At 44.2% G+C, this 26,074-nt stretch overlaps 2 protein-coding genes across 13 annotated transcripts in view; one reads left to right on the top strand and one right to left on the bottom strand.

Annotated features, from left to right (window-relative positions):
* The window catches only part of PPIP5K2 (diphosphoinositol pentakisphosphate kinase 2), a 50,040-nt gene extending 43,323 nt beyond the window's left edge, over positions 1 to 6,717 (bottom strand). For 3 of the 10 annotated variants that reach the window (XM_062621712.1, XM_062621711.1, XM_062621713.1), the window contains exon 1: positions 6,636 to 6,712. The gene's annotated coding sequence lies outside the window, so the exon portion shown is untranslated. Of the gene's footprint in view, positions 1 to 6,083; positions 6,107 to 6,455; positions 6,528 to 6,635 lie in introns of those variants that run through there. The other 7 variants (XM_062621707.1, XM_062621710.1, XM_062621714.1 and 4 more) reach the window with 6 other exon arrangements.
* Positions 6,718 to 7,101: 384 nt separating this feature from the next.
* On the top strand, positions 7,102 to 22,201 carry GIN1 (gypsy retrotransposon integrase 1). Of its 3 annotated transcripts, none has more exons than XM_062621728.1 (8): positions 7,102 to 7,197; positions 11,537 to 11,682; positions 12,546 to 12,739; positions 13,815 to 14,120; positions 14,861 to 15,049; positions 15,146 to 15,313; positions 15,899 to 16,187; positions 20,937 to 22,201. In XM_062621728.1, exons 2-8 carry the CDS (start codon positions 11,544 to 11,546, stop codon positions 21,212 to 21,214), a joined length of 1,563 nt encoding a protein of 520 aa, XP_062477712.1. In that variant the 5' UTR covers positions 7,102 to 7,197; positions 11,537 to 11,543; the 3' UTR covers positions 21,215 to 22,201. The 3 variants fall into 3 exon arrangements, with proteins under 3 accessions (XP_062477712.1, XP_062477711.1, XP_062477713.1); XM_062621727.1 differs by lacking the exon at positions 7,102 to 7,197 and adding an exon at positions 11,164 to 11,305; XM_062621729.1 differs by lacking the exons at positions 7,102 to 7,197; positions 20,937 to 22,201 and adding exons at positions 11,164 to 11,305; positions 16,563 to 17,409.
* Positions 22,202 to 26,074: the final 3,873 nt, after the last annotated feature.

Genomic DNA, 26,074 nt, shown 5'->3' with positions numbered 1-26,074 from the left:
AGCAAGAAGTATGGGGAAGGGACAAGGGGGAAGCAGAAAGAAGACAGGAAGAAGAAAGAACCAGCAGAGATCGACAGCTGATGGCAGTGGCAGTGACCCTGAGCACTTCCTGTGGATGTGTAACACCTTTCTACAATGATTCAAAAACCTGATAATACTCCAGCTTTAAATGGGAGACTCTAGAACTACTAACAAGGCTCAAGAACAGCATTTCCTCAGGTATGACAAATGACCAGGAACAGAAAGGAGACAGGAAAGGCAGAAAATGAAGGAAAGGATGCCAAGACACAGAAGCTGCTGAAGACTGTGAGAAACTCATTCATGACTTGTTTATTGCTTATGTCACACAGCAAGACATGTATCTCCAATTTACCTTAGTATTCAATGTCTACTGTGTCACACAGTCAGCAATAGAAAACGTTTATATTTACACACAGATGCTGTTCTATCATACTTGCTGAGAAGTTGTGAGCAGCAGCTGTCAGCCCATGAGAAGGACTACACCGAAAAAGAGACGTAGAGCAGCTTCTATAGTGAGAATATCCCTCAATCACAAATAATATTTACAGTTTTAGCCTGATAATACTTTGTGCACATCAACAAAACCAGAACGAATGAAAAGAAACAGTGATCACAGAAAATATGAAGGGAAATGAAGGTTCTCAATAACTACAGGGATTTACAAGGTCCAGTGGTATAACAGGCTGATTAAGAATTATGAAACCAAGAAAAGGCTTTGGCAGTTGTCATCTTACACAAACTTCAGCAACAGCCTTGTGAAATTTATTGCTGTCTTCTGCAGCTCAGCTCTGCTAAATAACGAAGCAAGGAACTGTGCCGATATACAGACAAACAGACACAGGCTAGAAAAGGTAGGAATGGAAAAAGATACAATTATACAGGCACACAGCATTACAGGAACTAAGTCACCTGCTACAATCTTGGATTAAACTAACATCAAGCTCTAGAGTTCATAATATGCTATAATCTTCCCCCATCATAAGTAACCTACACATTAATACAAGCTTTTTCAAAGTTTCTTTCTCATCCTGTAAGCATTTTCACAGGAAACCAGATTCAAGATTTAGTCTGCTCCCCCTCCCTCCACACCAGTCAAGACAGGTAATCTGCAAAGCACAACAGCAGACCATTGCACATTCCCCTCTCCACTGCCAGGCAGCATGGCATGGGCAAAAATTGGTAGGCACTCACACAGGGATTCAGTAAGTTAAAACAGTGCTCCTTCTCTTCTTCTGGGCCACTCAAAAGCAGCTGACTATCCACCCAACCAGGAGGCTGCCTCCCAGACTTTATTTCCTGCTTTTAGCCAGCCACTTGGTTGTGCCTACAAGCCAAGCACAGTTCTCACTGTCAGATGAGGAGCCGTAATCTATGCTTAATGATAACTGTGAACCTACGAAGTTCTTTCTGTTTGCAGGAACACTGCAAATATTTTGTACGGTGTTCCAAAACCATTACCATGTGGTACTTCATGCATTATTCCATCAGAAAAATTACAGCAGTTCCCAATCCAGAACAGAGTGCTCACCTTTCCGTTTCACTCTACTGAGACTTGAAGAAGCATTCTGAAGAACGAAGAGCAGCTTTCCCTGTTAGTTAAATGTGTGTATTGGATTTACGTGGCAAGACCTTGGTAGCAGAGGGGCTGCAGGAGTAACCACTGTGAGAAGACACCAGAAGCTGTCCCCATGTCAGATGGGACCAGTTTCAGCCAGCTCCAAGATGGACCTGATGCTGCCCAAAACTGAGGCCATCAACAGTGCTGGTGGTGCCTCTAAAGTAACAGATTTAAGATGGGTAAAAAACACCGCATAGCAGCTGAGAAAGGGGAGGAAGAAAATGTTAGAGAAACAATCCTGCAGACACCAAGGTCTATGAAGGAGGGAGCTGGTGCTCCAAGCACTGGAGCAGAGATTCCCCTGGAGTCTGTGGTGCAAACCATGGTGAGGCAGGCTGTCTCCCTGCAGCCCATGAAGGTCCACAATGGAGCAGATTTCCCCCACGGCCCAGGGAGGGCCCCACACTAGAGCAGGGAGATGTTCCCTTAAGGAAGCTGCAGCCTGTGGAAAACCTGTGCTGGAGCTTCTCGCAGGAGCTGCAGCCTGTGGCAAAGACCCCATGCAGGAGCAGGCTTTCTGGCAAGACCTATGACTCCGCAGGGATCCTATGCTGGAGCAATCTGTTCCTGAAGGACTGCACTCTGGGGAAAGAGCCCACACTGGTGCAGTTTGTGATGAACTACTTGTAGTGGTATCATGCAAGATTTCCATTCTTGTGACTCATGTAGTGGAGGGAGAGGTACTGAGCTCTTGCCTCTGGGATACAGTGCTAGGACACCTGTGACTGGCTCAAAGCTGCATCATCAGGGGAGGTTCAAACTGAACATTAGGAAGCATTTCTTTACCAAAGGGTGGTCAAACACTGGAACAGGCTTCCTAGAGAGGTGGTCAGGCCCCAGGGCTGTCAGTGTTGAAGAGGCATTTGGACCATGCCCTTCACACCATGCTTTAACTTTCAGTCAGCCCTGAATTGCTCGGGCAGTTGGAACAGATGATTGCTGTAGGTCCTTTCCAACTGAAATTCTGCATTGTATTGTGTTGTCTAGCCCATCTAAGAACTGCACCCTATGGGAAAGACCCACTTGGAGCAGTTCATGAAGGGCTGTCTCCCATGGGTGGGACCCCACGCTGAGAGGCAAGAGCATGAGAAGGAAGGAGTGGCAGAGACAAAGCATTATAATTGACCAGTCCCCATTTCCCATCCCCCTGCACTGCTTGAGGGGATGAGGTGTAAGAGTTGAAAGAGAAGCTGAAGAAAGAAGGGAAGAAAGAAGAGGTGAGGGAAAGGTGTTTGGTTTTGATCTTTTTCTTATTTTCCATTATCCTAGTCCAGTTAACTGGCAATAAGTTAAATCTATTTCCCTAAATTGAGGCTGGTTTGCCCATGACAGTAGTTGGTGAGTGATGTCCTTGTGCTTATCTAAACTGACAAGCTTTTTGTCATATTTTCTCCTTCTGCCCTGTCAATGTACGAGTGATAAGAGTGACATGGCAGATGCTCGGTGACCAGACAAGGCCAACATGCGACAGTGCTCCAAATGTGTTTCCTGGGCAAAAACCTACTGCACTGTTACCTGCACCCCATCTTCAGCAGTAAAGTACAGGTACAGGTGCTTTTAGCCACACTTTTTTCAGCTTGGTGGTTAAAAAATTCTTCTGATAAACAGGGACTTGAAGCCACTGAGACAAAAGGGAGCAGAAACAGTACTTCTCTTGTTCCATTCAACTGCTCTAAATATCAGGCTATCATAATCCAATTTCATTTGCTCCACATACCATTAGTTTTCTTTAACATGGCCACTGGGTTTGTCTAACAGGACAGGGCTCACTGCTCTGGACTCCAAGAAGGCAGGCATCTAAGTGCAAAATCTTACCAGTGAAACATCTACATTCTCATCAACAGGAATCCAGAAATAGCCACTTTACCGGCATTTCCTACTGGAAGCAGTTCGGGTCAGTGCTGCTTACAGGGGCATTTACACTTCTTCAAATGCTATATAGCTAGGCTACCCAACTAACTGCAGTTGCCTAAATCTTTTCCTGGAGATGTGAATTATTTTCCAAGAACTATGCCACCTAAATGTTTGTGCCTAAGACAGATTTCTGTTTGACCTTCCATATTACAGAAGTGCAGCACAGGGGGCTGAAAACAGCTGAAAACATGCCATGTCAAACATAATTCTGTTAAGAAGCCAGCTTTTCAGTGCATTTTAGATTGCTCATGAACGAGGTTCCCAGTGTTAAAGCGCAACTGTTACAGCTTTCAAACAGTAATTATTTGGCTGATTTCCCTATGTTTGCTTTCTTTCCTGGTAATTATACAGTTAGTTATGCAAAATATTTCCAGTCATTTAGAGTTATGAAACTTGAAGTGAAATAACTTTACAATGCATCTTTCCCTTACCAAATTCTTTGCTCACAAATCCCCTCCCCTCCCCCCCCAAATATCTCATGAGTAGAAATGTGAGTTTTCAGCACACACAATGACATCCCCAAACACTGCATTATTATAGGGCATCTTTCAACTCTTTAGCAGTTGAGCATAAACTATAAAATGAGACAATGCCATCCTTCAAAAGAACTTTCACAACAGAAAAACCTGTCTGATAAATATCACTGTCTTCTCTTCAAGGCAGTATTTCTTTCAACTACAAACTGACATCTGGCATGTGTCACAAACGTCTCCTGCACAGCCACAACACAGACAACCTTCATGTTCATTAGCCTCCAAGTTCTTTTCTAAATCAAACCTTGTCAAACACATCACACAAAGACATTTATATCTGTGGCAAGCCTGAATGTTTCAAGAATGGCCGGCTTCCAAACTTCTAGAGATCGCACTTAAAAGATATCAAAACAGCTTCTCCATGTTCTAACAAAGAACTTGTGACTGCAACTATGTAGAGATGAGAAAATCTTTGCAAAGATCGGAAAGCTTTTTAAAGAAAAAAATCTGTACCTAAGTGCCAGAAGAATGCCAGAAATTCTCTTCCACGGGAGAAAAAATAAATAAAAAAATCAGCCAATCAAGACAAGCCAACCAGTAAAAATAAAATAAAATCATATTTCTCATATATTGAGCCACAAAAGAGGCATACTACATCAGTCAAATCCTTATGCCAAAACCAGCCCTACATAGCAAGAACAGATTTTGAATCAAAACTTCTTCACCAAAACAAAGGAAGATTCTATGGGAATTTTGAAACCCCAGGTTGAAAAAAATTAAAAAAAAATAAAAATTGCCCTGCTACTAATCAGAAAAATGATGCAAAAAGGATGCAGAAAAGATGGAAATGAAGCAGATGAAATAGATGAAGAGAAATAAAGCACTCAGAAAGAAAGATGCTCTTGTGAAACCCCACTTGCAGTCCTGTGTACAATTCTGGTGTCCTCAACATAAGAAGGACATGGAGCTGTTGGAACAAGTCTGGAGGAGGCCATGAGGATAATAAGAGGTCAGGAGCACCTCCTGTATAAAGACAAGCTGAGAAAGTTGGAGAGAAGCTTGGATAAAAAAAGCTGTCTGGAGACCTCATAGCAGCCTTCCAGGATCTGAAGGGCCTATAAGGATACCAGAGAGGTGCCCTTCATCAGTGACTGAAGTGCTAAGACAAAGGGTGATGACTGACAGAAGAAGTTCAGATTAGATATAAGGAAAAAATTCTTCACTGTGAAGGTTGTGAGGCACTGGAACAGGCTGCCCAAAGAAGCTGTGAATGCTTCATCCTTGGCAGTGTTCAAGGCCAGGCTGTACAAGAGCCTGGGGTGACAGTGTAGTGTGAGACGCCTCTGCCCATAGATGACTTTATGGCCACTTCCAAACCTAACCATTTTATGATTCTATGAAACATAAAGCAGAAATAGTGTAACAAACAATTGTAAGGAACAGCTTTTCAACTTAGAGCACTAAATATGAGTGGTATAGATGTGAAAGGAAACCACATATCTCACTGTGGTTGTGATACCAGTTTTCCTGCTTGTGTGAGGAGAAAACAGCTACTACAGGGCAATCAACAAGTGACAAACCCCAGCATATTCAAAGTTTACCAATACTCTGTGAAGTTCCCGGGTTCAGGAAAACACCATTACAACAAAGGGAAGTGTTACACAGGCCACTCTGCCTATACACCTCTCCCATTTCAGCTCCCTACAGGTTAATTTCTGGTTACTATATGTAACTGATTTTCAGCTCTGGGACCACTGCACTTTTTTTTTCTCCTAGCTTGATTTCAGTGTAGATAGCAATCTCCCTTCCCCCAGCTAATTTTACACCTCTAATTTATAATCAGTTTTACACCCCAGCTAATTCATCACCAGTTGTGGGATGTTAGCAGGGAGCCCGAACCCTGGTGGTTTGAGGTCATCACCCCAGCCGTTTATGAACGCTGCTTTTCACCCCATGAAGCATCCGCTAGCGCAGCACGCTGCGAACCCAGGTCATGGCTGCTGCAGACAGATCACTGCCGAGGACGGAACGACCCCCGCAAGGCCCAGAGCGCTCACCGGCCGTGCCCGCCGTGCTTTACTGGTGGTGTCGCCGACACAGCATCACGCACAAAGAGGACTGGGCGTGTTCACACACCCCGACACCGGAGCTGTGACTCCCACCTCAGCCAGCGGACCCGGCTCTGCTAGTCACGAAGCTCGCTGCGGAGCGGCCACCGCCTCACTCAACACCCTCCCTGCACCCCCGCCACTCTCCACCGCCGCCCCATCACGGCACCGCGGGCCACGGACACCGCCCCTCCACTCGCTGCAGGGGCAGCTCCGCACCGCCGCTGGTGGGCAGGCCGCAACCCGAGGGGGCGACCCCTCACCCAATGTAAAATGGGATCAGTGCGGCAGGTGAGCAGCACCGAAAGAAACTCACCTCACCTTACCCTCCGTCCCGGTGCCCCACTGAGGAGGAGCCACCGCCCCGCCCCCCGCCGCGGCACGCCCCCACCGCCACTTCCGGGGTACCACATAGGTCCCAGGGCACAAGGGCCGTCGTAGCCGTTAGTCGGTGCGAAAGGGGTCAATGCTACGGCTGCTGGGATAAGGCCGTGCCGGTACCTGTGGTGGAGCAGTGCGTGCAGAGGGAGCCCCGGCGGCTCTCCCGCGGTGCTCAGGCCTCGCTGCGAAGCCGAGACGAGAGGGTGAGGTTCGGCGGCGGGGAAAGAGGGGGAAAGAAAGAGAGAGAGAGAGAGAGAGAGAGAGAGACGTGGGGAGGGAAAAAGATCGCGTCGACGTCGTTTCGCGCATGCGCAAGGCTTACCGCGCGAACCTGCGCGCAGGGCAGCGGCAGCTAGGGACTACCACTCCCAGCGTGCCGTACGCGGGCAGCGGCGATGTTGGCGGCCGCGGCGGCGCGGTGAATGCTGGGGGTTGTGTTGGTGGTAGGCGGGAGTGGGCATGAGTCGCGGCGGTATAGCTGTGCTGGAGGGCGCTGAGGGCGGGCGGGGCGCTGAGGGCGGGCGGGGCGCTTCCCGGGAGGAAATTCTCTGGGAGGAGCGCCTGGTGCGGCCGTGGCTGTGAGTCTTCAGCTCCGCTGTCGGCCTTTAGGCCCTCGGGTCTCCTGACCTGGTGTAGCGGTCGTAGTATGCGATGCCGGGGTGTGTGCGAAGGGGCGGCGGGGGTAAGGGCGCTGTTCTAACGCGCTTTGCAGCGCCTCTTGGGCTGCGCTGTGCAATGCAGGTCCCGTCTTGACCTGGCTTTGCCCCTGTGGTCCGGTGTGCCAGCGGCTTGTTAGGGGCTGTGACGGTGGAGGTACCTCAGGAGTGGGGGTACTGTGAAATGGAGGGGGCTCTGTAAGGTATGGGTTAGTGTCCCAGAAACTATGGAGGGGTGTGCGTTGAGTGTGACTGTCATACAATCGTTTGGGTTGGGAGGGACCTTCAAATGTCATCTAGTTCTGACCCTCTGCAATGAGTAGGGACATCTTCAACTAGATCTGGTTGCCCAGGGCCACATCCAGCCTGGCCTTGCATGTCTCCAGGAATGGCACATCCAGCACCTTCTCTGGGCAACCAGTGCCAGTGTTTTACCACTTTTATCGTAAACAATTTTTTCCTTGCGTCCAGTCCAAGTCTCCCCTCTTTTACTTTAAAACCATCACCTCTCATCCTGTCGCAACAGACCTGCTAAAAAGTCCTTCCCCATCATTCTTACAGGCACCTTTTAAGACCGGAAAGGCTGCAATAAGATCTTCCCAGAGTCTTCTCTTCTCCAGGCTGAACATACCCAACCCTCTCAGCCTTGCCTTGTAGCAGAGGTGTTCCGTCCCTCTGACTATTTTTGTGGTCCTTCTCTGGACCTCTGTTTACAGGTTCCTGCTAGCACTTTGGTTAGAAAAGATGTATTTGAGGCTGCTTGGGGAATTCCTGTCTCTGCTAGGAATTACAAATAGAGGTAGGGGAGATGATACTCAAAAGCTGGATTAAAAAAAAACACCAAAACCAGCTGGGATTGTGATGAGAGAGGGCTTAAAAAAGCAAAATAGTAAAATGGCTAGCAAGTGTAACTGTTTTGGTTAAGACAAACCAAAGATCTCTGGTTACATGGAAGGTTAGTTATCTTTGCCAGATACTTTTCCTTGTAAAGCAGTATATTCTTTTCCAGCTTCAAAGGAATTAAGGATCGGTTGCTAATTGTGAAAGTGTTTGATTTTTATGTACTACCAGATTATGAGTTATCTGAATTCTAAATAACGGAATGTTATTTTCAGTTCAGGTTTTTTAAGATTAGGCTAAACAAAGTAAATTGGGTGTTGGACGAGGGAGATAAGGGTAAACGAGTAGGGATATAAGAAACTAAATACCTAGGAGGGAAGCTCATTTGATGCTGTCCTTCAGACAGCAGTCCAGCAGATTATTGATGCACTCTGCTGGATCAGGATCCTGCTAAATACATTAAATGTGTACTATATGGATACTATGTAAGTATTATTTCTTTGCTGGCTTATGCATGCTATTTCAGACTTCTATAGTAGAAACTGCTGTTGCAGGAATGAGCATAGAATTTCTGTTTAGCTGATGCATAAGCAGTGGTTTTGCTCAGGTGTATCTTACTGCTGTGCAAATTTGCTTTTTTAGAATCTATAACCATGTACTATGTGGGGATTATTCACTGTTTGTGACAAGCATTCGATGAGCAAAAAGTACTGAAAGAATAAAGATTGTCCTGGAACATCTTTTCTTGCCATGTGTGAAAGTCTCTTTCAAGCCAAAATGGTCCCTCCTCCCAGTGGTTAGGTGATAAATCATACCTGGATAGTTTTGACTTCTAGCCATGCTTGAGTAGCTGCAGCACAGCCTTCAGGATGTGATAAACACATAAATGTATCGGCTTTTGCGAATCATAGATGTTGCTATGTGGACAAAACTGTGTGAGTTCACAATAACAGAAACAAAGCTCTCTAAGGACAGAAGATTAGACAACGTTGAAAATGGCCAGAACTCTTGAGCAAAATGGAGTCACATAGCAAAAGAATTTGTAAAGGTAAAAGAAAAGGGGGAGGGGGGGCTTGATATGGGGTAAGCTAGTGCCTGGAAAGCATAGGGTTAAAGTACTTTTAGCTTAATTTAGGTCAAAGATAAAGAACAATGTTTGTGATGTAAGTCTGTGGTGAGACCAGGATTTAGTGGCCCCACTAAACATGAATGAATTATTTCACACCATCCTCCTACTTATCAGTTAGTTTGGAGACAGTGCCCCCTGAACATCTGCTAGCTTCAGATACTCCTTGTCTGCCTGTCCTGTTTTGCTTGCAATACATTTTCATGAAGGTCACACTGTTCTAAATCTTTGCCAGCGATCAGAAACTTACATATATGGCTGGTTTCAGCTAGTTTTGTGATTACTGGGGCATCCAACTGTGCCAAAGGTGAAAAGTACCCCGTGAGGAAGACTGCTTACTTCATCCTGAAGACCCCTGCCTGCATGAGGAAGACTGCTTACTTCATCCTCAAGACCCCGGGCCACAATCACGGGACAGCAGTGTGCAGTATGCCAAGAGGAGGAGACTTATGATCTTGGAGCTAGTTATAATATTCTCTGCCTATATGTGGGAATTACAAAATATTGCAATTAATGCAATAGTGAAAGTATATAAACCTGTAACAAAAGCTAATCAGTGCACCTCTGGCTACGCGCCAGTGCTGTTGCTTTTGCTTTATTGACTTTGTCCCTCAGTAAAACACTGTTATCTTGATTAGAGGAGTGAGCTTGTATTTCACAAGGAGGGCCCAGATTATAGCTTGGATGCACGCCCCTGGCAGATCAGATATTTTGACTGCTCTTCACCAGCACTGTTTAACTGTCAGAAACACTAGTTATTCAACTTCTCTGAAACAACAAAACCACGAATTTTACCCTGGCAGCCTCACCCTCCGTTCTGCTGTTACCCAGTTTACCATCTCGGTGGATTGCTTTGGCTTGTGCTATCAGATGTAAATTTTCAAGGAACTGGTGTGCAAGCCAGGATCACTAGAAACATTACTATGTTCTGGCTCCACACCTTCCTTGTTCTGAGACACTCTTTCCTTGCAGGCAGGGTTGTAGTGGTGAAGTTTGTGCTAGATCTCTCAGGCATGAGAATTTTATTGTAAACACTAGTGTTGTATGACAAGAGAATTGGCTGATCTTGAAAGCCAGCTCTGTGGTTTGCAACATGAAGTATATTCAGTGGGGCAGAGGTCTTGCCACTGAATGTGAAGTTTCTGGCATGCATTTGAATTGACATACAGCAATGTTTAGCCCAGCTGTATATGTAGAATATAATATTCTATAAATAACATGCCACATTTTAATTCCTGTGAGGAATAGAAATAAAATAATAAAAAAATAAAATGGAATAAATAGAAATAAATAAAAGCAGGCATAATCATTCTTTAGAGCTCTTTACTTCCTTTTCACCCCCAAGTATAGTGAAGGTAAGTGAGAATCTCTAAATTGAAAAATAAACATCCTGACTTACACATTTAGTTTTCAAAGAACATCACTATATGAGATAACATAGATTCTGGAGTGACTGGATACTGTCACTTCCCAGTAATTATATGCCACTTAGCAGATGTAGCAGATGAACTGACTATTCCTGACAGGGTGGGCAAGAAATTTACCTAATGCTATGGATAACCAGCATTTACTAAGAAATGATGACGTGGTAGACCCCAAGCCTGATCCTGCTCTTGCAGCATCGGTTAGAGAAGGATCAAACTGCCATTCCATGTACATCTTTGTTGCTGCTACAGTAGATTTGGGGAAAAAAAACCAACCAACCAAAACAAAATCCTGAAATCTTGTAGAGCCTGCATGAATAATTCTGCCTGTGAATATTTCTGCCAGTCATTAATTGCTGATTATTCTGATGGTGTCCTTGCCAGACCCAAGCATTTCCAGTACTAATGATGCATTTTACTAATGACATTTCATTTTAATATGATCAGGGAAGTCAGCCTGCATCAGGGAATGAATTGTTACCTTACATGCAGGGTCTGGTTTCAGACTTTAACTGTCAAATGAATTAATGAACAATATAAATTTGTCAGTTTCTGTCTGGGAGGTTGTTTCCCACCATTTGTTTATGTGTTGGTTTGGGTTTTTTTTCCAACTAGGGTAGATTTTTGGACATGCTTAATTTCCAGCACGCCTCCTTTTGAGAGCTATCCAGATTTTTCTCTCTAGTCTCATTTCCTGCCCCATAAATCAAAGTGGAAGTCCCCATTGTTTGGAAGTTTTAAAATGTAAGTTGACAAAACCAGCTTTGCATAGAACAAAATTAGTGTGTCAAGCAGTGTCCTGTATTGGTTAGGTTGATAGCATGGAGATACTGCGAGCAGTGCAGGGGATGGTGTAACATCCCCTCAGATGTTATCTTATCAAGACACCTCTGAACTACAAGGAAAACAGTAAAAACTGAAGACGTGCTCCTCTGGCAGTTGCTCCATGTAACAGATAACGTGTATTTTGTTCAGGTTCTCAATGGTCCGTAGTGGGAAGAGTGGTGGGCTCCACCTGAAGCAGATTGCCTACTACAAGCGAACAGGAGAGTATCATCCCACAACATTGTCAAGTGAAAGAAGTGGAATCAGGAGAGCAGCCAAAAAATTTGTTTTCAAAGGTAAAAGCATTTTTCAGACTACTTGGAAAATAGGTTTTTAGGTGGAGATTTGCTGATACGAGAAAAGAAAGAAAGCAGTATCTTGCTTTGCAGCGTACTGTGGTTTTAATACAGAACTCTGCTCAACCCTAGTTAATATGTAACAGGATGTTTACAGAAACAGAAGCTTAATCTGCTTTAGTCATTTCCAGGTGGGATTTATTTATCTAGCTGAACGCCAAACCTTGTTCTAGATACTGTGGAAGTATGTAGCTATTGTAATCCATAATTCAAAGGACTACAGAAAGGGAAATCCAGATCTGCAATGCTTGGTCTGGTCTGGAGGGTGCTCTGGCTGGGCAAGGATGTGCAAGGATGACTTTGCCATCTGTCATTTTAGAGCCTCCTGGCCCTTCCCAGCTTTATTCTTCCGTGCAAAGAGGTATATGAACCTCTGTAGTCTGCTGTGCTCTTTTCAGTCCCATCAAACCTGACAAGGCTATGTATATAGAAAGCAGGGAGGAGTTAGAGTTGTGAATTGCAGTGTCAGATTGCTGGCAAGCAGACTCTAAACCCGATAACAAGTCCTATCTCTCCTTCCCACCCCTGGCACTAGCTTGTGTTTCAGTCAGGCTTCCTGTGGGAGCATTGTCTGCATTCTGACTTGCCATCTTAGTGCCTTCTGTCCAGGCTAATAAATAAACATAGGTGAGGCTTTTTGAAGGAAATAATTAAAAGTATTTATAAACAAATAGCTACATTCACACAGAAGTGAATTGAAGTTGATTTAATAAATTCTGTACCTAATCATCCCCAGTAGTTCAGTAAACCAAACAAAAGACAAAGCACTTGCATATAATTTGCTGGTACTTTTCTTCTTTCAGAAAATAAATTGTACTATGTTGGAAAAGACAGAAACCAAATGCGACTGGTCATTATTTCAGATGAAGAGAAGAAAAAGGTGCTTGAAAAGTGCCATGAAAATGCTGCTGGCACTCATCATGGCATATCAAGGACACTAACTTTAGTGGAATCTAATTACTACTGGACCTCTGTAACCAATGACGTCAAGCAGTGGGTATGGTCTCATAGCTACAGAATATTTTTTAAATCTAGTCTGTTAGGGATGTTTTGTAACCCTGTGACTTGCATACAGCAAGCACCTATACTGCTTCATGATGAGGAAATGTAAGCTTACAATCAGACTGTAAAATGGTCTTGGCAGAGCACAGTGTTTCCTTTCTCTTTTTTTCTCTTACTACTGACCATGTAGCTTGCATATTGCTGTATGTTACCCAGTGGTGAGGAGCCGTCCTGCCTTTAAGTATGCAGAGCATATGTGGTCCTTGGAAGGATTCTTCTTGCAGGTACTGTTACACATCTTTGTTGGGATGCAGTGTATCATCCTAAGGATATGTGCCCAGAGTGCCTGCTGGCACATAAGAATATGAAAATTTGTTCAGGACACAGTTAAACAAATCACTGCTTGGGAAAGTTCATTCTTCTCCCAAAGATACATGAACATGAGCCCCAGGCAGAATGTGATCCGTGTGGAAACTGTATGTAAATGTCCTTTACAGCCAAATTACTATTGCTGTCAGCTTGCTGCATCACCTGAATGCTTTGTGGTTCATTCACAACTGTAACATGAACTGAAATGAGTCTTTGCTTTCAATTCAGACTTGGGCAAAGGGGCTCTGTTCTGTAAGTAAAGCTGATCCATGTTATGCAGGGAAGATTTTGTATACTGCCAATGTTTTTCAGTCACAGCATACACAGTAGTACCAAAAGGGGAATGACTGGGACTTTGTTTCGATCCCAGCTGCTTGATACTTTCTTTAGTATTTACACATAGTAATGGATATTAAAATTTATACTGTGGCCTTGAAAGGGCACAGTGCTTTCAGGAAGGAGACGGTTCAGCTGTTTATTCCTGCATATGCCCTTTTCCCAGCCTTCACTGTTGCTTGGCTTGGGTTTTATGCTGGGCCTGAAAAATCTAAGGGTAAAAAATAAGAAAAATGTTAAAATTAATTTGTTTCACATTGGCTGGTCTGACCCAACGTGCAGAGATTTATGGTCCTACTGATGATTGTCTTAAACCTTAACCATCACTTTTTATTGATAGCTTCTTCCCTGTTTTTTTTCATCAGGTGTATGCTTGCCAGTATTGCCAAGCGGCAAAGAATACAGCCACAACAGCACCCAAAACACACCCTATCAAAGCGGAGGATCCATGGACAGCAGTCACTATAGACCTAATGGGACCTTTCAGTGTTACCAACAGAAGCCACAAGTACGTCATAATTATGACAGATTTGTTTACAAGATGGACTGTTATCTTGCCACTGCATGACATTTCAGCAGCTGAAGTTGCTAAGGCAATCACAAATGTGTTTTTCTTATATGGGCCACCTCAAAAAATGCCCATTGATCAAGGGAAGGAGCTTGTTCATGAGGTAATTATTTACGTGGCTGGTTTCTCCCTCTCTCTCTCTTTTTTCTTTTTTTTTTTCCTTTCTTCCAAAAAACCCATATATTTTCCCCGGTAGTAAATTTGTACTAAATCCACGTTATTCTTGAAAAAGACTGTAAATATTTTTTCTTCAATTAAAAAAAAAAAAAAAAAAGGAAAAATGTTAGTACATATAGAAAATGACAAACCAATTATTTGCTATTGTAACATTATGCAGTGTTTCCCAGGAATTTATTCTTTGAATGAAGAACAAAGCAAAATGATTGATTTTCTGGTAGAAGTAATGCAGATTTTGTCACTCAGTTGAACTGGCACAAGCTTCCACACTCCAACATGCTGTATTTAACAAGCATATTTAACATCCATATTGTCTGGTATAGAAGATAGCTAGGGGCATTTTTTACACTGGCCTATAGTGATTATGATGAACTTTTCATACTTCTATCCACTCACAAATGATGAATGTGAGACTGCGATACAGAGGAAATGACAGATTGAGTTAGTAGTAGAAATGTGGTTAGAAACAATCAATTACTGTCTCCTAACCCATACTGATTGCTTTAGCTCTTACTTTTGACCCTGGACTGTTTGGTGGGAATATGTCTAAGACTTTAGCTCAGTCACCATCACATCAACAAAAGGGATGGAAGACTGAGTTTGTTTACTTAAACTGTGGTACAGGAGAGGGAAACCTTCAGTAATCATGTTCTTCTTCTTTTGAAGATAAATGAAGAACTGTTTGCACTGTTTGGAATGAAACAAATTGTGTTGTCTTATCCTCAGACAGATCACGTAAATGCAAGAACATGCAAAACAATCAAAGCTTTCCTTAACAAATACTGTATCAACCATCCAAATGATTGGGATGAGCATTTGTCTGCTATTGCCTATGCTTTCAATTTGACAGATTTGGTATGTCAATGTTCTTCTTCTTTTGACTGAAGTCCCCCAAAATATCTGCAAAGCTCTATGCTAAGTTTGCTTGCTTTCTGCTCCCCATTTAAATAGGAGACAGGTCAAACCACCCCATATATCCAAATGTTTAATCGTAACCCACACGTTGCTGAGCCAAGGAATATATGTGTGGAAGGAGAATACAGTATGCTTGCCAAAATATTTGAAGCAACTAAAACAGCCAGTCAAGCTCTAGAAGAAGAGAAAACCTCAGATTGCCAGGTAAATGTGTTTACTAATAAGAAGCCAGAAGGTAAAAGATAAAAATCTTGAAATATAATTAACCTTTAAAAGCAGCGTGGGGGGTTGCATGCTTTTTGGTGTTTCAGTTTTGTGGGCTTTTTTCTCTTCTTCTCTTCTCTTCTCTTCTCTTCTCTTCTCTTCTCTTCTCTTCTCTTCTCTTCTCTTCTCTTTTCTCTTCTCTTTTTTCTCTTCTTTCTTTTCAGTTCAGTTTTTTTTTGGTTTTTTTGTTTGTTTTGTGTTGTTTTTTGTTTTTTTTTCTTATGATTTCTACATTCCAGTGTAACAATTCCCATATGTATTAGGAGGGAGTAACCTTAGACCTATTGCCAAGAGATTCCTATCTGACTTGGTGGGCTGTGTATCTAAGAAACTGAAACCCATTACCTGTGGGCTGTTGATTTATAAAGATGAATTCAATTTCTTCAGAATTCTTCGACCCCGCATATTGGGTTACACACATCCAATCCACTTAGTGTACTGCTTCCGCATTATTAGCTAGTTCTATGAAAATTCATTATTAGTTTTGGAAAAAAGAAAATGTGATTCATATATATTTTTCTGCAGGTGGAGAAAAACACTTCAGATGAACAGAAAATCAATAACAAAATCACTGTCAAAAGGAAGCCAAAGCAGTTAAATACCACGCTACTTAAAGTTGGTCATGAAGTCATCAGGCAAAGAAAAAGCCGGTGGAAAGATGGTCATTTCCAGTCGGAATGGGTTGGTCCTTTCATTATAGATTATATCACAGATAATGGCCATGCAATATTAAGAGATGACACAGGATCCAGGTTGAAAAGACCCATCAAGATGTCTCACCTCAAGCCATACATAAGAGAGTCCAGTGAAAAAGGTATGTGTATGTGTGTGTGTGTATTTCATATATATGGAGAGATTTAACATTTTAATGTTGTTTTGGGTTTCGTTTGTTTAGGGTTTTTTAACTTTTCTGTCATGTCAGTTTTTAGAAAACACAAGCTTCTTTTTGATTCAGGATCCTTGAAAAGGAAATGAAGTTCCACTCTAATTGGCATGTGCAGTTAAGCTTTGGTTATTGAAAATACATATAAACTGCATTGAGATAGTAATTTCTTCCATCACCCTTTAAAGCTGAGGGACTTGCAAAGCTGAGACTAATCCTGGAATTTCATGTGAGAAGGTGATACTTATGCCAGTCATCAATTACAGATTTCATAACCAAGATATTGTTTTCATGTTGTGTCTTGAGGACACTATTTTTACTGTTGGACAGTCACTCTGGCTTCCAGTTCCTCATTGAACTACTGATCCATAAGGAGGAAGTCATATACATGTCAAGCCTGCAGATAATCTCCAGCTGTTACAATGACTTTAGTAAATTGTGTCATAGTGTAAAAAGTTAACTGTAGTTGCCTTTGTAGGATGACAGCATAGTATGTTTACCAGTAGCAAAGCAGTATGTAAACATAGAGTCTCTTTCCTTTCCCAGGGAAGTGACTAAGGATCAGTTATCTGATACCGGCAAAAACTTCAATAATGAATGGTTATGAATACTTACAAATCTTAAAATTATAGACTGATATTCATATATATTTTCATTGTGTAGAGAGGCAAACCAGGTTTTTTCCAAAATAATAGGTGTTTTTTATCAAACAGCCTAATAGCAATCAAGGATCAAGAGTATTATTTCAGGTGGATAAGAACAGTGAAACTGGGCAGTGAATGGCATAGTGAATTTCATCTGTTTTCATCCATAAAGAAACACATGTATCTTTGTAACAAAAGACTCCTCTTTATTAGCAGGGGTCTACTTTTTTGTTATCTGCAGCTGCTATGGTATAAGTCTGGTGGCAGATACATTTAATCATAACCCACGCATTGCTGAGTCAATGAACAATATACGTGTGGAAGGAGAATATAGTATGTTTGCTATGGTGTAAGTCTGGTGGCTGTCCTTCCAGGCTGGTGGCATAACCTTGGATGACAGCAAAGCATTTGTAACATTCTCTGAAATCAAAGTGCAGAAAGTACGTCTTGGGTGAGGGTATTTGTGTCCTTGCCTCATAACTTTGTAAGTGCTACTAAAGTGTTTTGTTTACTTTGCACCTCACCAAATGAACATCCTGCTGATCCACCTGTAAAGAGGATCACTACTGGTGCCCCCAGGAAGAAGCAGCGGGTCATAGTAGTAGGTGACTATTTTGAAAGGCACAGAGGCACCATCTGTCAGCCTGACCCAGTCTTGAGGGATGTGTGTTGCCTACTGGGGCCTTGGATCGGGATGTTGCTGAGAGGCTACCTGGTCTAGTAAGTCCCATGGACTGTTACCCACTTCTAGTGGTCCGTGTAGGTGCCATCAGAAGCCTGGAAAACATTAAGGACTACAAAGCTCTGGGAGAGATGATTAGGGGCTCTGGGGCTCAGACAGTTTTTTCATTGATCCTCCAGGTCAAAGAGGAGGACCTTGAAAAGTCCAGGAGGATTTGGCAGGTTAATAAACGGTTAGAACAGTGGTGCCATAATCAGGAGTTTGGTTATTTAGAACACGGGACTCAATTTGGGAGGCCAGGTCTACTGGAGGCTGATGGAGCTGCTTTGGTAGCAGGCTTGCCAGGCTAGTCAAGGCAGCTTTGAACTAGATGTATTGGAGAGGGCAGCATCATTCCATCCCAGCACTCCCAGTCAGTCACCAGCACCTGTAATAAATGCTTGGAGCGATGCAGAGACATTGCAGCCACTCCAGCCAATGAGCCGGCTTCATTTGGAGCTCAGCTCAGATGCATCTGTACAAACACCCTTAGTATGGGAAATAAACACAAGGAATAAGAGGCATGTGCACGGCTACAAGGATATATCATTGGCATCACAAAAACATGGTGGGATGGCTCCTATGACTGCAATGTCAGAATGCAAGGTTACAGGCTCTTTAGAAAAGACAGGCCTGGCAGACGAGGAGGGGGAGTTGCCCTTTATGTTAAGGATAGGCTGGAGAGTATGGAACTCTATCTGAAGATGGGTGATGAACCAACAGAGAGTTTGTGGGTCAAAGCGAGAACAGTGATGGGAGATATTAGTGTGGGGATCTGTTACAGGCCACCTGATCAGGAGGATTCTTGTGAATGAAGCACTCTATAGACAGGTAAGAGCAGCCTCACGTTCGCAGGCCGTTGTCCTCATGGGGTACTTCAACCACCCTGATATCTGTTGGAAGGGCGGTACGGCCCGGCACAAGCAATCCAGGAGGTTCCTCGATTGTGTAGAAGACAACTTCCTTCTGCAAGTAATAGAGGAGCCGACAAGGAGAGGTGCCATGCTTGACCACGTGCTCACCAACAGGGAAGGGCTCGTTGGAAATGTGATGCTCCATAGCAGCCTTGGATGCAGCGATTACGAGATGGTTGAGTTCGAGATCCTCAGGACAGTGAGAAAAACGTGCAGCAAGCTCACTGCCCTGGACTTCAAGAGAGCAGACTTTGGCCTCTTTAGGAACCTGCTCAGTAAGGTTCCCTGGGATATAGCCCTAGAGGGTAGGGGGGCCCAAGACTGTTGGTTGATACTCAAAGACCACCAGCTACAAGCTCAGGAGTGTTGCATCCCAACTAGAAGGAAGTGCAGCAGGAGGGCCAGGTGACCTCTGTGTATGGATAAGGAGCTGCTGAGGAAACTTTGAGGGAAAAAAGAGGATTATAAAAGATGGAAGCAAGGACTAGCGGCCTGGGAAGAATACAGGGATGTTGTCTGGAAAGCTAGGGACCAGGTTAGGAAAGGTAAGGCCCAGATAGAATTGGGGCTGGCCAGGGATGTCAAGGGTAACAGGAAGGGCTTCTATAGGTATGTCACAAGTAAAAGACAGACTAGGGAGAATGTAGGCCCTCTCAGGAAGCTCTTGGGAGAACTGGCTACACAGGATTTGGAGAAGGCTGGGGTTCTGAATGACTTCTTTGCCGCAGTTTTCGCTGCCAAATGCTCTAACCACACCATCCAAGTCTTGGAAGGCAGATGCAGGGACTGTGAGAATGAAGACCCTAGGCCTACTGTAGGAGAGGATCTGGTTCGAGACCATCTTAAAAATCTGAATGTGCACAAGTCCATGGGTCCTGATGAGATCCATCCGTGCGTCCTGAAGGAGCTGGTGAATGAAGTTGCGAAGCCACTGTCCATCATATTTGAGAAATCATGGCAGTCAGGTGACGTTTCCAGTGTCTGGAAAAAGGGAAATATAACCCCCATTTTCAAGAAGGGGAAAATGGATGACCTGGGGAATTACAGACCAGTCAGTCTCACCTCTGTCCCTGGCAAAATCTTGGAGCAGATTCTCCTGGAAGGCATGCTAAGGCACATGAAAAACAGCAAAGTGCTTGGTGACAGCCAGCATGACTTCACTAAGGGGAAATCCTGCCTGGAAAGCCAACCATGTCCTAAGCTTCATCAGAAGAAGTGTGACCAGCAGGTCAAAGGAGGTGATTCTGCCCCTCTGATCATGTGAGACCTCACCTGGATTATTGTGTGCAGTTCTGGTGTCCTCAACATAAGAAGGACATGGAACTGTTGGAACAAGTCCAGAGAAGGGCCACGAGGATGATCAGGGGACTGGAGCACCTCCTGTATGAAGATAGGCTGGGAAAGTTGGGGCTGTTCAGCCTGGAGAAGAGAAGGCTGCGTGGAGACCTCATAGCAGCCTTCCAGTACCTGAAGGGGGCCTACAAGGATGCTGGAGAGGGACTCTTCATTAGGGACTGTAGTGATAGGACAAGGGGTAACAGGTTAAAACTTAAACAGAGGAAGTTTAGATGTAAGGAAGATGTTCTTATACTGTAAGGGTGGTGAGGCACTGGAATGGGTTGCTCAAAGAAGTTGTGAATGCTCCATCCCTGGTGGTGTTCAAGGCAAAGTTGGACAGAGCCTTGGGCAACATGGTCTAGTGAGAGGCACTGCCACCCATGTCAGGGGGGTTGGAACCAGCTGATCTTAAGGTCCCTTCCAAGCCTAACTATTCTATGATTCTATGTAAGCAAGTTAGGCCCCAACCTCGTCTTCCAAAACTGAAGTATTAATGCCATTTTGACGGTTGCACTTCTAATTTGTCTGGTTAGACTGTTTTCATTTTATTTGAACTCATTTGGAAAAGTCAAACACTGTAACCATATTGAATAAAGAAAAGCTCAATAGTACTGTTACAATAGCAGTTGCCGTTATTACCTTTAAATTCTGTAAATCTTTTAATTCTGTTTTTACTGCTTAGAAAAGCTTTTTTGTGCTGCATTAAGATTTCCCAGCAAGATCTTGGAGTAGCCATGTTTCTCTCTGTAGGTGAAATGAAACAATCTGCATGTCCATTTATTTAACGTATTAGTTTGATAGGTAATTATGACAGATGTCAAGCTAGTCACTAACCTAGCAAAGAAAAACTCTAAAAAGCTCTGAAAACATTGCAAGCATTGTTTTGTGGATGTAATGAGATGCAGCCGAACATTTGGTGCTCAGTGAGATTAGAAAATACACTGCTAACACTCAAACATTCTTGTCTTCTTACAGACATTGTTTTAAAAAGTAAGTTTCCACCTGACTATCATTTTAAATATGGCTTGAAGGATCTGATTTGATGGCTGCTTTTCTTTTACAGACAACCATTACTTTTTACAAGGCGCAGTAGTTGTTGACCATGACTATATTGGCTTATCTGAAAAATCCTATAATCCAAGGCAACAAGACTCATTTGCAGAAGGAGATGTGATGTCTGCTGTACAAATGCTGCCTGCAGCCTGCAAAGACCAGGAGCCAACAGATGGTAAACATCAGTCTGAGCTGACAGAAGATCATTACACTGAATCAAACACTACAAAGACAGAGAAATGGTCTTCACCTTGTTTGACACTTCAGACCAAGATAGAGGATACTTAAGCATGGTCTTAAATTACCTGTCATTGACAAACAGTTTGAAACTTCTGTGGCAGACTGGAAAAAAAATCCTTAGCCAAATCCACTTTCCTACTTTATGGATATTGAAGTATATCCATATAGAAGATATAGAAGTACTGCAGCTACCCACTGGCTAATTTGTATGGGTGTTAAGAAGGGATTGCTCTGTTAACAGAAACAAAGGCACATGTAAAAGAACATGTTCAGCTACTGTATTAATTTAAGAGCACTGTATGTATCCAGTAGTTAATTTATGTGGGTGTTGAAAAGCATTCAGTGACCAAAAAGCACAAGCACAGCCTAGTAAAAGCACATGTTGTCATCATGTATTTGAATTTCAGGTACAGTTGGTAGAAGAGCTGTTTGGCTGTACCTGACTTGTTATCCTCACAATGCATCATTTTACTGTAATAACCTTTTCATTAATCCTTAGATAACTCATTTCTAATGTCATCTAAGGATTAATGAAATGTGTGTTGAAGATACTGTGGGGTGAATATAATCTAAGCAACTTGATGTAAATTTTACCTCCAGTGTAGGGAAGCTGGTGTCCTCCTTTTCCTGTTATAAAGAGAAACTGGTTTATGCTGAGAAGCTGCAAATTTTGATTTCTGCAGCTTTTAATTTCTAGTCTAACCCACAGCTCTAAGATTTCACGAAATACCAGAGCTGCCAAAATCAAGTCATGTAGTGTTCTGCACGTGAAAATGTGTGTCCTTTCAGCTGCTCCCACTTATCAAAATTCTGCTAGGGTAAGCAGTTTGAATTTCTCAAAATCTTAAGTGTATTTAGCATTAATTTCTGCTTTTTTCCCCCCAAACATCTGCTTTTTTTTTGGCTACATCTTCCCAGAGCCACTACAGGTTTGGAGATTTACACTGACAGTGGTCAAGGGAATGGTGAAGCACTGGTGTTACTTATTCTCTGAACTCCTTGAGTAAATTGTCAAAGGTCTGGACTTCCTGCTGAACAAGAATTATTTCATGTGGAAAACTGATGAGTGCAAGTCAGTTCTTTTTATAGAGGACTGACACAAAAGAAGATAGCTAGCAGAAAACTGAATTTAGAAATTCACCAACTACTATCTGATACTCATAGAATCATAGAATCAGAATAGTTAGGGTTGGAAAGGACCTTAAGATCATCTAGTTCCAACCCCCCTGCCATGGGCAGGGACACCTTACGCTAAACCATATCACCCAAGGCCTCGTCCAACCTGGTCTTGAACACTGCCAGGAATGGAGCATTCACAGCCTCCCTGGGCAACCCATTCCAGTGCCTCACCACCCTAACAGGAAAGAATTTCCTTCTTATATCCAATCTAAACTTCCCCTGTTTAAGTTTTAACCCATTACCCCTTGTCCTATCACTACAGTCTCTAATGAAGAGTCCCTCTCCAGCATCCCTATAGGCCCCCTTCAGATACTGGAAGGCTGCTATGAGGTCTCCACGCAGCCTTCTCTTCTCCAGGCTGAACAGCCCCAACTTCCTCAGCCTGTCTTTATACAGGAGGTGCTCCAATCCCCTGATCATCCTCGTGGCCCTTTTCTGGACTTGTTCCAACAGTTCCGTGTCTTTTTTATGTTGAGGACACCAGAACTGCACACAATACTCCAGGTGAGGTCTCACATGATCAGAGGGGCAGAATCACCTCCTTTGACCTGCTGGTCACACTTCTTCTGATGAAGCTTAGGACATGGTTGGCTTTCTGGGCTGCAAGTGCACACTGCCAGCCCATGTTCATTTTCTCATCAACCAACACCCCCAAGTCCTTCTCCGCAGGGCTGCTCTGAATCTCTTCTCTGCCCAACCTGTAGCTATGCCAGGGATTGCTCCGACCCAGGTGTAGGACCTTGCACTTGGCATGGTTAAACTTCATGAGGTTGGCATCAGCCCACCTCACAAGCATGTCGAGGTCCCTCTGGATGGCATTCCTTCCCTCCAGCATATCAACCAAACCACACAGCTTGGTGTCATCGGCAAACTTGCTGAGGGCGCACTCAATCCCAGTGTGCATGTCACCAACAAAGATGTTGAACAAGACCAGTCCCAACACCGATCCCTGAGGGATGCCACTCGTTACTGGTCTCCAGCCAGACATTGAGCCATTGACCACAACTCTTTGTGTGCGGCCATCCAGCCAGTTCTTTATCCACCGAGTGGTCCATCCATCAAATTGATGTCTCTCCAATTTAGAGACAAGGATGTTGTGTGGAACAGTGTCGAACGCTTTACACAAGTCCAGGTAGATGACATCAACTGCTCTACCCCTGTCCATCAGTTCTGTAGCCCCATCATAGAATGCCACCAAGTTGGTCAGGCAGAATTTCCCCTTAGTGAAGCCATGCTGGCTGTCACCAAGCACTTTGCTGTTTTTCATGTGCCTTAGCATGCCTTCCAGGAGAATCTGCTCCAAGATTTTGCCAGGGACAGAGGTGAGACTGACTGGTCTGTAATTCCCCAGGTCATCCATTTTCCCCTTCTTGAAAATGGGGGTTATATTTCCCTTTTTCCAGACACTGGAAACTTCACCTGACTGCCATGATTTCTCAAATATGATGGACAGTGGCTTCGCAACTTCATTCACCAGCTCCTTCAGGATGCATGGATGGATCTCATCAGGACCCATGGACTTGTGCACATTCAGATTTTTAAGATGGTCTCGAACCAGTTCCTCTCCTACAGTGGGCACAAGGTCTTCATTCTCACAGTCCCTGCATCTGCCTTCCAAGACTTGGGTGGTGCAGTCAGAGCCTTTGCCAGTGAAGACCGAGGAAGTTATTCAGAACCTCAGCCTTTTCCAAATCCTGTGTAGCCAGTTCTCCTGAGAGCTTCCTGAGGGGGGCCTACATTCTCCCTAGTCTGTTTTTTATTTGCTATGTACCTGTAGAATCCCTTCCTGTTATCTTTAATACCTCTAGCTAAGTTTAATTCCAACTGGACCTTAGCTTTCCTAACCTGGTCCCTAGCTTCCCGGCCAACATCCCTGTACTCTTCCCATGCCACCTGTCCTTGCTTCCACTTATTATAATCCTCTTTTTTCATTTGAATTTTCCTCAGGAGCTCCTTATCCATCCAAGGAGGTCTCCTGGCCCTCCTGCTGCACTTCCTTCTGGTTGGGATGCAGTACTCCTGAGCTTGTAGCAGGTGATCCTTGAATATCAACCAAGAGTCTTGGGCCCCCCTACCCTCTAGGGCTGTATCTCATGGAACCTTCCTAAGCAGGTTCCTGAAGAGGCCAAAGTCTGCTCTTTTGAAGTCCAGGGCAGTGAGCTTGCTGCACGTTCTTCTCACTGTCCTGAGGATCTCAAATTCGAGCATCTCATGATCGCTGCATCCAAGGCTGACCTGGAGAGTCACATTTCCAACCTGCCCTTCCCTGTTGGTGAGCACGTGGTCAAGCATGGCACCTCTCCGTGTCAGCTCCTCTATTACTTGCAGAAGGAATTTGTCTTCTACACAATCGAGGAACCTCCTGGATTGCTTGTGCCGGGCCGTACCGTCCTTCCAACAGATGTCAGGGTGGTTGAAGTCACCCATGAGAACAAGGGCCTGCGAGCGTGAGGCTTTTCCTATCTGTCTATGGAGTGCCTCATCCGCAGGTTCTCCTTGATCAGGCGGTCTGTAACAGATCCCAACAGTAATGTCTCCCATAGCTATATTCCCTTTAACCCTGACCCACAAACTCTCTGTGGACTGCTCACCTGTCCCCAGACAGAGTTCCATACTCTCCAGCCTATCCCTAACATAAAGGGCAACTCCCCCTCCCCACCTGCCAGGCCTGTCCTTCCTAAAGAGCCTGTAACCTTCCATTCCAACACTCCAGTCATAGGAGCCATCCCGCCATGTTTCTGTGATGCCTATTATATCATACTCCCGTAGATGTGCACACATCTCTAATTCCTCGTTTGTTCCCCGTGCTACGGGCATTTGTATAGAGGCATCTGAGCTGAGCTCCAACTGAAGCCGGCTCATTGCCTGGAGTGGCTGGGATATCTCTACATTGCTCCAACCATTTATTATAGGTTCTGGCAATTGACTGGGTGTGTTGGGATGGAACGATGCCCCCCTCCCCCAACACATCTAGTTTAAAGCCTCCTTGACCAGTCTGGCAAGCCTCCTACCAAAACTGCTCTTTCCCTTCTTTATCATCAGACCAGCTCCACCAGCCCCCACTAGGCCTGGCCTACAAACTTGGGTCCCATGTTCAAGACACCCAAACCCCTGACTATGACACCACCCTTTTAACCATTTATTAACCTGGCCAATCCTCCTAGCTTTTTTAGGTCCTCCCCTGCATCCTGGAGAATTGATGAAAAGACTATCTGAGCTCCAGAGCCCCTAACCACCTCCCCCAGGGCTCTGTAGTCCTTCTTTATGTTCCCCAGGCTGCTACTATCTATATCCCTAGAACCCATATGTTCTAGAACCCACTACCCCCCGTAGTGGGTAATAATCTGTGGGACTTACTAGAGCAGGCAGCCTCTCTGCCACATCCCTGATCTGTGCCCCTGGTAGGCAACACACATCCCTTGAGACGGGGTCTGGCCGGCAGACAAGTGCTTCTGTCCCTTTCAGTGTAGAGCCCTACTACTACGACCCGCTGCTTTTTCCTAGCAGCACCAGTAGAGATCTTCTTTAGCAGTGCATCAGCCGGCTGTTTCTGGCTCGAGTGTGTTTCCTCCTTAGCCCCCTGCAGGACAGCAAAGCAATTCTGCATGGGGACAGGGGATTTAGGGGGAAGTCCCTTGCTTTTGGTTGTCCTTTTCCTTCTGGATTTTTTTTTTTTTCTTTTGTCACTAATTCCCAGCTTCCCAGGTTAACGGCCTCCTTCTTTCCTTC

Source organism: Pezoporus occidentalis, unplaced genomic scaffold (genome assembly GCF_034315485.1).
Source record: "Pezoporus occidentalis ecotype Australia unplaced genomic scaffold, CSIRO_AGI_Poc_V1 ctg232, whole genome shotgun sequence".
Taxonomy (NCBI): domain Eukaryota; kingdom Metazoa; phylum Chordata; class Aves; order Psittaciformes; family Psittacidae; genus Pezoporus; species Pezoporus occidentalis.
This window is presented reverse-complemented; position numbering and strand designations above follow the sequence as displayed.